The sequence below is a fragment of the Atta cephalotes genome (assembly GCF_000143395.1).
Source record: "Atta cephalotes unplaced genomic scaffold scaffold00008, whole genome shotgun sequence".
NCBI lineage: Eukaryota > Metazoa > Arthropoda > Insecta > Hymenoptera > Formicidae > Atta > Atta cephalotes.
The window spans coordinates 4,370,967-4,385,479 of NW_012130072.1; the positions used below are offsets into that span (position 1 = coordinate 4,370,967).

At 35.5% G+C, this 14,513-nt stretch overlaps 1 protein-coding gene across 1 annotated transcript in view; it reads left to right on the forward strand.

The window, feature by feature from the left end:
- Window positions 1-14,513, forward strand: part of LOC105627250 (transcriptional enhancer factor TEF-1) — a 92,943-nt gene that overhangs the window by 49,188 nt on the left and 29,242 nt on the right. The window contains exons 2-3 of the mRNA XM_012208539.1: window positions 4,038-4,162; window positions 7,327-7,465. Of these exons, the coding sequence (XP_012063929.1) occupies window positions 4,038-4,162; window positions 7,327-7,465 (264 nt within the window). The remainder of the gene's footprint in view (window positions 1-4,037; window positions 4,163-7,326; window positions 7,466-14,513) is intronic.

Below are 14,513 nucleotides of genomic sequence, written 5' to 3' on the forward strand. Positions count from 1 at the left end.
TAACTTTTTACGTTTTACGTTTATTACTTTTACTTTATTACTTTTACTTTATTACTTATTATTATATATTATATATATATATATATATATATATATATATATATATATATATATATATATATATATATATATTTTTTATCCTTATACTTTATTATCAACGTGATGCAATATGATGTAGTTTCTAAGAGCATCGAGGATTCACTGCACATACAGCGCAAAACTAAACTTGTAAAGATGAGTTGAAAGATGGACGTGGATGGACGATCTCATTCTCGCGAATATCCGTCCGAAAGTTTCTTCATTCGTCGCGCTGTTGCACGTTGTTCTACATTACCCATAATTTTCGTTTCAGTAGAATCTCAGCTAGATTTAGTAATTTAACGATTTAATTAATTAGTACAATAACAAAATTAGAAAACTTAGATGCGTACTTAGACATTCCTTTAACAAAATTTATTTTGCTATATCGCTAATATTTTTTGTTAATTCAAACTAGATAATTATATAGAAATTATCTAGTTCTTAAGGTAAAAAAATAGAAAGAAAGAAAAATAATGATGTTACAGTATCATATTTGTAAAACAAATAAAGATATCGCTGATTCTTTGAAAATAATACAACTAAAAAAAAAATGTGATTGTGTAGTTATTATCATAAATAAGTTAAATAAATATTATCCTATCAATCGTTAAAAGTAAAAAATTCATTAAAAAAATTGTCAAAATTATTACAACTCAAAAAGGGTTAAAAAATTATTATAATTAAAAAAGAATGATTTTTAAGGGCTGAAACGAAAATAATTTGATTATATTAAGAATATATTCTTTTTGTTGATATTATTTGATTGGTCAATGATTTTCTGTCAAGTTGAAAAATAGTTTTTCCCTTTTTCTGATTTTATTTTTGGAATTGTATCACTTTTGAAGGGAGTGATATGTATTTGCGTGAGATTGCCTTACGACTGTATTTATTTTTATATGCATTTTACAATGTTTATATGATATGAATTTAAAACTTTTTTCAAGTTTCAAAAGAAGCTCTACTACATAAAGAAATTAATATTATTATTTTACAGAAACTATACATCGTTATACAAAATTAATCAAATGCTATCTTAAGTATTGGCTTAGTAGAGATCTAAGCATCTACTGAATAATCCGGCCTATTCGACCGATGCTCGCCCCCAGCACCCTCCATCTTTGCGGGCCGAAAATTTGTCGCGACTCGATCATTACTCAACGAGAGCCGGGAAATCTAGCAGCGTAATATCTGGCACCGAGCGGCAGCGCGGATAATGGAGAAGGATGCATACGTCCGCGATCTCGCGCGATCATAGTAGTGGCCAGGACATTCCGAGGTTTCGCCAGCGAGAGGCGTTCTCCCTCTCGAAGTTCCTGCACCCTATCACGCTCGGCCTGGTCATACCCTATCCTTCATCTGAACATTTCCATCCCCTGGATAACCTCGATTCTCTTCTCCCCCTCTTCTTCGTTGCCAACAAGAGCACCGAATGCAATCATACGTCATCCGCCATGATCTATGTCTTCTGCCATTCTAGCATCGCGCGCTCGATCTAGCACATATTCACGCGCGCGCGTGTGTGTACGTGTACGTGTAGCTTCTGTACATGCACGTGCGCAAGTACGCGACCACATCTCGCGTCTCTATTAACCTACCGCTCATTTTCCGGCTGCATATGAGCATGTTCGCCGTTAGCCACGACCACCCGCCGGATGATTGCGGCTCGCTTCCGTGCATTTTCAGGAGAAACGTATACCCCTGACAGTTTGCCTATCTTTATGTGAAGCGTTGCAAACGTACATGTTCGTTCACGAGTTAAGCTAGGAGAGACAATAGTATCTACATTTTGAAACACTTTTTAATAATTATAAAAATTTATAGAAAAGGACTTCAGTGTTATAGGAATAATATAAAGAAGAATATTACGGATATATGAAAAATGATGCTTTTCAACATAAGAATGGAGAAGAAGAGAAGAATGGAGAGGAGGAGAAGGCGTAGGAAAATTTTGATCATAAAATAAAATGTACAAATGAGAAAAATAAACATATGTTGAATATATATGCATTGTATAATATTGGGTTGTCCGGAAAGTTGTTCGTGCCGACCTATATAATTTAATAAATGTATATTAAAATTTAAATCTTCTGCGTTTCAATTTTCCTTCAAAATCGGCACGAACTTTCCGGACAACCCAATAATGTAATTTTTATAAAAGTGTTTTCATTTACTCGTTTCTTTAATTTTGATTATATCGATTAAAAATATTTTTTAATTTATTGAAAACTGCGTTCAACAGAAAAACCAGCTAAATATTGTAAAATTCTTTAATATTGATCTTACTCTTAGTTCTTCACTGGATCTAAATGTAGAAACTAATTACTAATATTCAAAAATTTTACAACAATTGCAAAGTTGTTTATTTCTTTTGCTGAACACAGCCATTGATTGTTTATCGTATACAACGCCTTTCTTTTTAAAGTGGCTAAAAATAAATTAATAAAAATTAATAAAAAAGTTTATTAATAAAAAAGAAATATGTATATTAAAATAAAATACCAAATATGATGAAGCAAATTTCCATTGAAAGTTCTGCCCTTAATAATAATGCTCTTAATAATTCTAATTTTAATAATAAATTATTTAATAATGCAATAATTTTTCTCGAAGATATATCGACTTTTGTCGACTTGCTTTTCAAAGAGAAAAAGAGACGCTCAACAGTCAGCTGTCTCAAATCTGTTGGTCCACTAAGTAAGCCGAACAATTCCCAACTTTCCCTCCCTTGGCCTTTCCCCCAAATGCATAAAGGAACGCGTAACACGAATATCTGCGTATAATTAACAATTACTCGTCTCTTGATTCTCCGAGAGCCATGGAATGGCCGGTACATGCGCGCCGGCCTCCGCGAATGATTCTCCGATGAATTTCGTCATCGCGACGAATGCCACAGGGGATGAGGAACGTAGGGCGAGAAGAGAGGGGGGGGCACGTTCTGCTTTTGGCTTGGGGGGTGGTTGTTGCTACGGATCGGGATTTGCACCGCCACCGGTAGTACGAACCGAGCCAGGGAATAGGGGTCTTTTCTGGGGGCTTAACATACACACTCCACCCCCGGTAGGCGGAGTGTACCGCCTACGAGCTACCCCCACCCACTGCACTGATACGCGATATCAGCGAACACTTGTTGCTCCGACGAGCGTAGAACGACGACGAAGTGCCGTCTCTCTGCTCTCCCCCTCCCCCTCTCCCTTCCTTTACCCTTCCACAGTCGCGATTTTTCACGTGCTGATTTTTTCGCTTCCCTCCCCGCACGCGTAACGCGCGAGTGTATCCCCTACACTCTATTCATTCCCCGCGAATCTAATTCGATAGGATAATATTCCATTGTCAAAATTGAGTTCACTACATGATAGCGAACGAAATTAATTCATTATTTTGTAACGAACGTTGTTATAAACAATCACGCATATAAAATTGGGAATGTGTATGCAAAAGTTCTGAAGGAATATGCTGCAATGATTTTCAAACTGCAGATAATATATTTATTACGAATTTGTTATGAAAAATTTCGCGACTTTATCATGTTAATATCATGATCAAGATTGGAATTGTTATTATTATTTAGACTATTACGTACGTACAAAATACTTTTCATTACTCGGAGATGCAATAAAATAACCTGAGCTTTTTTCTATTCTTTTATTATATATTTTTTATTTTACTACTCTTTACTAGTATTTCGCGCTTTATTTATTTTCAACTACACATTTCGACACTGTTCCTTTGGTACCGCAATCTTGATTTTAAACGTATTTTTAAAAAAAAGCTTATTGAAAAGCTTATTTATGGTTATAGATTCATTTTGCGAGACAGTAGTAACTTTCTGTCTCGCAAAATAAATCTAGGTCAATCTCGTAAAGTCAGTTTGTGAAGCTGGACTACGAGCGCAGCTTGAAACTGGGATTTTTCCGAGAGAAGTTAATAAACCGAGTACGTTCCTCGTTTTGTTACAGGCAGTGCGGTGGCTGCAGCCGACACCATTTCCGCGCCGTGGACCCCCGCGAGTTCCGGGCCGCCGCCCGACGCCAACGGCTCCGGCTCGGATACGAAGAACCTCGACGTTGGCGAAATTAGCGATGTAAGTCAACTGTGTCGTCGCCAATTAAGGACGACTGCGAGCGTAGTCTCAGCGCCCTTTTTATTTCAATTAACTCGCCGACCTGAGTTTGAAGGGACGAGCTTTCCTGCGGCTCGCATTTACTTATATCAAGGAAGTATATAACGCTTAAACTTTCGTACTAGAGACAACATTTATCGTTACTCTCTTGGTATTATTGTACGCAAAAAATTCCGGCTGACAATAAGTAAAATTTCTCATTGTAAAATGTAGACATAGTCGTTATTTGGTTTAATATTTGCAAAGCTGATAAAAATTAATAGAAAATGATTACATTTTTTTGCTAGTTTTTGATGAGTTCTTTTATTAATATTTGTTAGTATTAATATTAGTATATAATACATTGTATAAGATTTATAAAAAAGAATGTTAACAAGTTCTTATCAGTTTATGTCATATTAACACGATTCAATATCAAATTTTCTCCCAAATATCATAGTATATCCCAAAGATTTTTTTTGCGTCGAATATGATACTGTTGTCAGAATTTATGTGGCATGTTGGGATTTTTAATAGATTAGAGTAAAATAGATCATAGAAACTCCTTTTTTGGACCCATTTCATTCTAATTTGCTCAAAATCCTCTGATGTGCTATGCAAATTCTGACGACATCGTGTTGAACGTGAAAAAATCTTTGGAGTATGTACTACACTATGTACTATACTATACACTTCGGATAGAGAAAAGTGATATTTTTGTCAAACTGTAATTCAATTTTGTTATTGATAATATAATAATACGCGTACACAATATTTAAAAATTATTCTGATAATTTTTTTAACATATTGAATTATTGTGATTCTCTTGTTTTGTTTTCATCGGCTACGTTTAGCAAAGAAAGCAGTTTGGCATTTGTTGTAAAATTTTTTAATACAATTGATAAAAATTAAAAATTTATACATTTATTGTTTCCTAATGAGGAATTAATAGCAAGATCAATCATATTACAGAATATAACAATTACAGAGTTGCTTTCTCTGTTGAACAGAATCAGTGATCTTCAATCTCATTTTATGCTACTATAAGCGAGCATAAATCACATTCCGAGGTATTATACTTTTAAATTTGGCATAAAAAAATGTATTTCAAAATGTATAATAAAGAGTGATCTTAAAATCATTTTATAAGCTAATTTTATATCGCTAAATGAAAATTTAATGATAATTTATTACAACATTATTTAATCTTCGAACGTAAATTAATACTAAATTTATAGTTAATATCATGTTTGATATATACTAACTAATTACTTGATGTCAAAAGAAACTAGTTTTTCAAATTGATGGACATTGAAATTTTAATATTTCAATAAATTTGATGATTTAAGAATATATCACTTTTATTTTATATGGAAAATAACTAATTTGCATTTTGAAATATATTCTATGTAAATAAAACAACATCGTGAATAGTAAAATGAATATGAAAATGCACAGAATTATTATATAAACGTTAATTCGTTAACTTTGGCACATGCAAATTGGATTTATTTAGGTCAGACATATGTAGCCACTTCAAAGCTGGACGTTGACTATGCAATTTAATTCTCTGGTTTTCTCCTTGCCTTCTTTTGCGTGTAATTTCTTTAACATGATGAAGACATTTAAACATTTTACTTGTTTTTTTAATCATTTAATATTTATTATTTCTATTCATTTATTATGTAGAGTGAAAAGAAAGAGCAAGATTTCTTTTTTGTTTTATATACAAACAATATATATATATGTTCTCGAAAAACTATTCAGTCACGCATACGAATGACTCATAACAGTAGAATTGATTTTTATAATTCTTGATCGACACGGATGAGATTAAATCGAGAATTTTTTCGTATCATCTGGAGAGTTTCCTGTTTTAGATCGCGTGTGCGACGATATTATATATCGAACGTTGTGAACGTGACTAGGATTCTCGGAAGAGACAAGCCTTCCTCGCACCCTTTCCGCACTTCTCGGTATCTAAACACTCAGGATAATCGTCCATTTCTCGGCACGAAGAAACGCAGGAATCACACGTTCCTCTTCGTGCGGCACGGAAGTTTTTGATTCGTTGAAATTCCAGTCCCAACGAAGTAGTACTATTCGGACTACTGGATGTTTCCTGTATCGCGTATTCGCGCAACGTCGTCACCCTTCGAAGATACCCCTGTATACACTGCGGATCTCAACGCGATGGATGAGCGAAAGAAAAACGGACGAAAGAGACGAGAACACGAGATATTCTCTCGATTCGGCAAGAGAAAAGGAGAAAGGATTAAGTCCACTCGGCCACGTTCCAGGCGTGGCTTCGCGGCTGTTGGAGATCCTTTGTTTCAGAGGGAGGAAGATCTCCGACCACGTTCGCGATAGATGCGGCAGATAAATCGCACGCGCGCGCGCGCGCGCGCGATCAGCGGTGGAATCAAAGATAAATGAACTTTTCCCGTGTCGAACGTGCTCGGGTCATCGAAATGCATCGCGGCGAAGGCACCCTTCTGTGACGAACGTAATCGTGACGAACGTGATGAATGTTTGCTTGAGAATCATAATTGAATTGCCTCAGAATGGAGAACGTTTTTGATCGGAAATTGATAGATGATAAGAGCTCGAGTTGGAACTGATAGCTGAACATGCATTTATGTCAATGCAAGTTTTTCAATACTTATAATTGTATGTATAGAATTGAATAAGTGATTGAAACTCTTATCGAATATTAAAATTGTATATTTATATTTTGTTATTATTTTTCATAAAGTTTGTTTTTAAAATATAATTTGATAATTATAATCACACTCACTATAATATACTTTAAAATATATATATATAAAGAATTGGCTTAATCTATTCTGTCATAAACTGACATAAGAGCATAAATAGTTAATTTGTCATTTCATGAGTAATAATTATTTAGAAGTAAGGAAATGATTGATTGGCAATTTTAATTTAAAAATTAGTATGTCATTAGTATCATGAGCATACATCATTTTTTTATTATATTTATTATATTTATAGTTTACGAGATTACTGAGAGCATGCTATTTTTTTCTGCGTAATTTTCTGCGAAAGCCTAATTAAGATTAAAGACGCATAGCTGATGATTGCAATCCTTTTTAGCCTATTCTAGATTAGATGATCGTATATTTCAGGACGAGAAGGACTTGTCGGCAGCGGACGCGGAGGGTGTGTGGTCGCCGGATATCGAACAGAGCTTCCAGGAAGCTCTTACCATATATCCGCCATGTGGTCGACGCAAAATCATCCTTTCCGACGAAGGGAAGATGTACGGTGAGTGCCACATATATATCTCTATCTATATCACAAAAAGTTCTTTTGTGCTTCATGCACTCCCACGTATACATGAATGTGATAGTCACGCAATTGACAAGGTACGTCGATAAGAATGCTGGGTTAAATTAAATGGTAATATTAAAAAAAACAATGCATGTTATATATTATTTCACATAATATACGCACAAATATCAATTTTTTTTTTTATTACGATTCAGTCCCGAAAAGAATATTATTTATTAGAGAATATCATTGTTTTCTTGAAAAAGATTATCTCTGTAAATGTAGCGTTATTTTGAAATAAAAATGTATATGATATTAATTTAAAAAATGCAAAAAAAATTATGAGCATGTCAAATATTAATCATTACTATTATAGTTTATTAAAATAACATGAGACTTTTAGAATTTTGAGAAGATAAGAAAAGAAGAAGAGAAAAATGACTTTTAATCAATTTTTTATTTCTATTGAATTTGATTTATTTTATTTTCAAAATACGAACTTTCTGCGACTCGCGCGATATTATGATGAAGTTAATTTAATACCTAATTAGCGAAATACCTATTATGGCATTTTATCATTTTTTGGCAAATCTTTTCTCGCAAAGCGCATCTCGCGACAAAACTCTACATTCGATGTCACATTATGTCAAAGTAACATCCCTAATGTCACCCGATGGAAAGTTCAAGGAAAGAACATTTTTTTCCATGTGATGATCGCACCACCGACGAGCGATGGCAACCTCCTCCGCTCGCCGTCCTCCACGTACGCGATGACGGCGACGGAGAAACGTCCAGACGGGCGTCGTTATTGCTCCGGTGCTGAGGTCAGTCTACGTGACTGACCAGATATTGCCTGGTACGAGACCGGCGATACCGCCGTGGCCACCGCCGTAAACCACCACCACCATTAACCGCCATGAACTCGCCACCGGAGCAATAACGTCTCGCCTTCCAAGGAGGAATATTCGCCCCTTTGACTGCCCCCGGCGAACCCTTACTTTTGTACCCTCTTTGTGCGTCTTTTGTATTAATTTTCTCGCTTTCTCGATGAATTCGCCTTATACCTTTGCTTTCTTTATGGAGAACTATAATGAATTGCCATCGATTTGAGTTGGTCCAACAGAACACGACGGTAACAATAAAAACTCTAATTAATGATCAAGTATACAATTTGCGTAAAATTAAGCTGTAAAATATCAAATTTCAGAGAAGTCGCATATTACAGATGTATTAATTAATTACTTTATTACGTAAACAGATATTTTTTAAAATTATATTACAATTAATAAGGGTTTTTATGAAGAAAAAAATATAAGCAATACACTTCCAAAATATGTCATCAACGTTTTTATAATTGAGATATTCTTTAAACTTAAACGAATATGGAAATGCGTTTTATTTTTTCCTTGGGCAAATAAATTCAGATAAATTCATAAATTCAATTCTGGTCGTCTTCATCATTAATGGAATTAAAAGTGTTAATTTTATGGTAATTTTATGGAAGTAGATATCTTGTGCCAACCTGCTGTTATTCTCGAAAGGGCTGTAAACGAACCTTGAAATTGATCCCCAGTCCCTTTGCATCCGGGGATGCGACCGGATCGCTGCCACTTTTCTTCCATTCTTGCGTCTTGGTGGGCAAATTTTCCAGGCCGTTCGGCAGAAGGACGTAGGCCATATTCGCATGAATCCCATTCGTTAAGGCACAATGTCGCTTAATTTCCGAAAGCACTTGGCGCGCAAAGCCAAGCGGGTGGCAATTCAATCGCGATGCGCGCTCTATGAAAATGGAGTTTAATTCAAGCTCCTCCGTGTCGACGGAGCTGGTGGATGAAAACAGCAACAACGGCGACGACGGCGATGATGATGGCAATGATATCGAAGCGACGTCGCGCCTCGCTATTACCCTTATTCTCGTTTCATTCTCATTTCACATGAATTATGATGGAATTACGATCGCAAAAATTTTATTAATTATTGTGATAATAGCATTTCTCGAATTTGGAATTATGGATTATATTATATTTCTATGATATTGGCTTGTAACAAAACAAATTTTAGCATTAAAATAATTATAGAATATCTAATTAAACAGCTTTTTGATGATTAGATTTTATTAGCAAATTAAATAATTTAGATAAATTCAAGAAAAAGATTATAAATTTAAGAAACTTTTTATAGGTACTTTTTAGAGGTTTAATTAAATACTAAAGTACACTTAAAAATTATTGAATATAAATCTATCAATAAATATCTCTTGTATATTTTACGATAATTTTTGCTGTATATAAGTGTACGTATACTCGTAAACTGTATGAAAGATTTTTCCCTGTCTTGGAACATCTAATTAATTTGTAATATCTCAAGGGAGAGACAGAAGGAGACAGGAGCGATTCACGAGTACAAAGTTACGTGGGGGTATCTCAATTGAAAATCGTTCTCGTTCACTATCTCGTCGCTATCGCTATCGGAAAGTCTCGTACGGAGAAGTCGCTCTCACCGGGACGCAGTTTACCCCTCGGTAATTTCCCCTGGCATTGAGGAATGTGAAAGTCGGCGATTCTTCGCGTAGACCATGGAAGTGAAAGACAGAGAGAAAGATGGAGAGAAACGTGAGCGACGCGATATAAAATCGATTCTTCGACGTCATGAAAGACGAAGGAGCATCGCCGTCGACATCGTGCCGTCGTCGACGAGATGCAGTCGACCGTCTACCGGATGGAAACAAAGGATAACGAGGCGCGAAAATCGCTTAACGCGATTGGCCATCGATCCGACGGAAAACTTATCTCGCCCGTCGTTGCTCACTCGCCGAGCCAATAAAGGAGAGATCCCTCGGCCTTTCCGCGGGATTAAATATCTCGGGGCAATTTACCTCCTTCGATCTTTCCTCTCCGCACCTTCCTTCTCTTATCCATTCTTCTTTCTTTTTCTTTTACCCTTATCTAGACGCCGACGCCCAGATTTCACCGCGGAGAAACGATCGCCTCTCGTTCCCGAAGCGATACGAGAAAAAGAATCCAATCGATTTGAAATTTTTTCACGCGTAGCGCGCTGTATCGTTATTGATAATAATACGATGATTCAGTTCTTGAGATCGTTGAGAAAAGCATTGGCTACAATCTTCTAGATACTTTAAGAAGCAGAGAAAAAAATTAATTAATGTAATAATAAGTGAAATTATGAAATAGATTAAAAATGTACGCATATGCACAGAAGGTAATTTTTTTACTGTATATACATATATACATTTTTAGAATATAGCCTTTCATTTGATAGAATAGTTTTCAAGTATTCTAAAAAATTTTAAGATAAGTATATTTCTCATAAATTTACGAAAAATAAAAATTTCTTTTAATCATATATTCGAGATGGCTTAGTTTCAAAAATATCCGCTTATCTTTCTGCTCTTGATTGGTTAAAAAAATAATATTAAAAAATGAGCTTTTAAAACACAAAATCATATCAAAATAACCCGAGTGGTTTCCGAAATTTTTGGAAAAACGAATTTTTCTTTCATGTATTTGTTTTGTCATATATATATTTCGTTTATCTTTCATTTTCTATATCTTTTATTTTCAGTTATTTTATCATGTATAATTTGCAGTTAATTACATGATTATTAATGCATTTTTTTCTAAATATTATTTAATTTCTTGTAATATCTTACAAGGTTTTCACACAGAGAAATCAAATTTTTCAAATGACTATAGTTCATTACATTGCAGCGACTGATCTGCACACTGTGCATAATTTTTAAATGAAGCGAGTCATAAAATTATGAAGTATATCGTATTACGATGTGTGTGATTCGATCAATTGAAAATGAATTTTGGAGCATTGTAATTCTTCTCTTTTTATTGCTGGTGAAGACTTTATCTGAACATTATGTCTCTCGTACAGTGAAAAATAAATTACAACGAAACTAAAATTGCATAGGATGTGTTCGCAGAAATTCTACGAATGAAGGGATAATATCGACTAAAATCTGAAAAACAGAGAATAGGGCTTGATAATTATTATTTGATCAATAAAATACGTTTAGGTCGCTCCATAAAATTTGACGAGGACCTGTTAATTGCCTTTGATAGGATCACGCTAACATCTAAGGAACTATTCGGGAGACTGAATTCCGCCTCATAAACCTGTCGCACCTTGCAAAATAATCGGGCATTACTTATGAGATCGCTGTGATGCATGTACCAGCGAGTCTTTTTGGAAAAATATCGGGCTCTGCTTGCCGGTGAAGGCGGCAACTTTTTGTGAATGCAGTCGATAGTCTACGAACAATGTCAAAGTAGACTTCCTGTGTGTCGGAGCTGCGCGCGGATGTCGGAAGAGGAGAGGAAGAGAGTGGAAGGGCTCGATATTCTTTGTGGCCGTTTCAAGGTGGAAAGGAGCTTCCTTTCTTTCTCTTTCTCTCTCTCTCTCTCTTTCTTCTTTCTTCTATCCGCTTCTTCGTCCAAGCGGAAAGAAACCGCATCGTTCCTTCCCATGAAGGACTAGATCCTTCGTCCTTACGTCCACGGCATCCAATAAACCAGTAGAAATAAAAGGATCGCGCTGAGCATCGTCCCTGTCCGTTGTCGATGCATGCAACAAGGAGTGAGAACGTTTAGAGAAGCGTTTAGGTTCTTGCTTGTACACCAGAAAAGAAAAACTGCCGCTGCGGTCTCCCGGAACACCTCCGAGCGGCTTCCATCGGTGTAACTTCTCTCCCCATCGGTCAATGTTCCGGAACGAGCTTCGTAAATATAGTTTCTTGCAAATTTCCTCGTTCCCTCCCTCCCACTCTTCATCTCCTTCCTTCCCTCCTGTTTGGTTCTCGCATCCATCCGCCCGCTGGCGTTTACCAAGTAATATTACACGATCGACGCTTACGTCGCTTGCGCGAGCAGCTACGAGGAGCTTTTGAATAGATTTTCCGATCTATCGGACAATCTCAGGACCCACCAAGACAAACTCGCGCGAAACAGCTTCTATCGTTACATCCGTGCTAATCGAGCCATATCAGATATACACGAATCGATGAATAATGGAAGGAGAATAAATTGGTTTCTTGATTACAAATTATGTTTTCATATGAATCAATATCATAAATATTTATTGACTGCAGTTTGCAATCGAGAATTTAGGTATCGATTTATGTCATTAAGATATATCTAAAATGATTTTGATACCGAAATGTCTATTATATTAGTACCGCCAAATATGGAGAGGATTTATTAGCGAATTGTGAATGATCAGGTCAAAGGTCCATTTTATTATAGTCGATAAAACGTATTAACGTACATCAAGAATAGCAGTTAAAAAGAGGAATGGAGAAAACTAACAGGAAGTGAATTAAATTGCACAACCGAAATAAATCAGTACCGTTTATATACGATGAACTATCTTTCTGAATTACATCTAAATATCTTTTACGTCGATACCCGCGAGGAAGAACGGACGAGAGAGCGAATGAATGAGAACGTGCAGGTAACGTGCCGCTTGAACTCGAGTTGCGAGTCTGCATAGCTTCGGGTCGTATTTAAACAGATAAATCGACCACACGCAGATTCACCTGGTCTTTACTCGCAATCGCTTAAGTGACCTACACGATAAATCTATAAATCAAAGAGAAAGATATATGTGTATATAACTCCATGGCGAATTAATTGATTGACGAATGTCTCTTTAATTCGTCGAATGAAATTAGATGAACATTTTGTATCTACCGTAATTTTACCATAATTGAGGAGCTTTATTTTAAAAAAAATTTTTTTACTTTGTAAGTCGGAATCACTTTTCTTTTCACTGAGAGAACTATTTTGGACCTTTCGCGCGTATAATAATAAATCGCATACTAATCGATCAGAAAAATGATTAGATATTCAGACTACTGAATAACTAATTGCTTAAAAAAACCGCATATCTCAGTGAGTACACCGTGATCTTTGATATTAAATTAAGAACCGAGAGTTCTCCCGAGGATTAAGAAGGTAATCAACAAATAAAAAAATATTTTAAAGCACAACTGTGTTTTTTGTAACAATTGATTAATTTCATTTTGTGCATAAAAGAATTAAGTTATAGTTACAAAAATATAAATAGTTTACAATATATTTTATATTTTATATCAAAATAAAATTTTATGTCAGCGTCAGCTTAGAGAATTGTCTATGGATTGTCTTTGATTCTCTAACAATAATCTTTAACTAAGTTTTGTTATTACAATATATGCAAGGAGCTCAAGATCTATATAAAAATGAGTAAGGCTTTTTCTTCCGAGATCTCTTTGTACTTTGATGTTATTCTTTTTGGCAATTGTAAATCATCGCTATTGCTGCGATCTGATTAGAAATTACTATATTGCTTCTTCGCGCAAGACACGATATCAGAATTTCTTGACACGTTACATATACGAATTATTTTCCGCATGTTTCGTGCGAATTTAATGTGAAATAGAGGAGACACCTTACAGATCATGATACAGGAACATGCGAGGATACAGCGGTACGCCATGGCATTTATCTGATCGCTAATAACACGTAGAGTGCTGTCCCCGTCTATTATGCTCCAGTCTTGCGATCACGTACTTGCTCTCCGAGCCTTATGGGAGAGCTATGCTGTATGTACGTGCGCCGTCGTATTCTGGTTTATGGGTCATCGAGCCGGGCATCATCGCAGCCAGGAAAACGCGTCATGTAACCGCACCGTGAATCTCGACCATAGATCGATCGTGATCGCTAATTAATTTGCGTTATATCATAATGTTTTGTATGTAAGAGCATGTAGTTAATGATCTTAATGAGCGAAACATAGAAAATGTTGTTCTCCGTCCGATTTGAATCTATTCTCGAACGTTCTTGCAATAGTCTCGTAAAATTTTTAGTAATGCGATCACCTGCTTGATATATTTTGTGTAATAGAAGAGTAAGCATAGTAGTTGCTATACAGAGTAAGTTATAAGTACATATTTTTAAATTTGGTGAGCGTGTTTCTGAATAAAAAAGAATAATAAATGATCTTATGAGTGTAAATGCTATGTTGAAATAATATA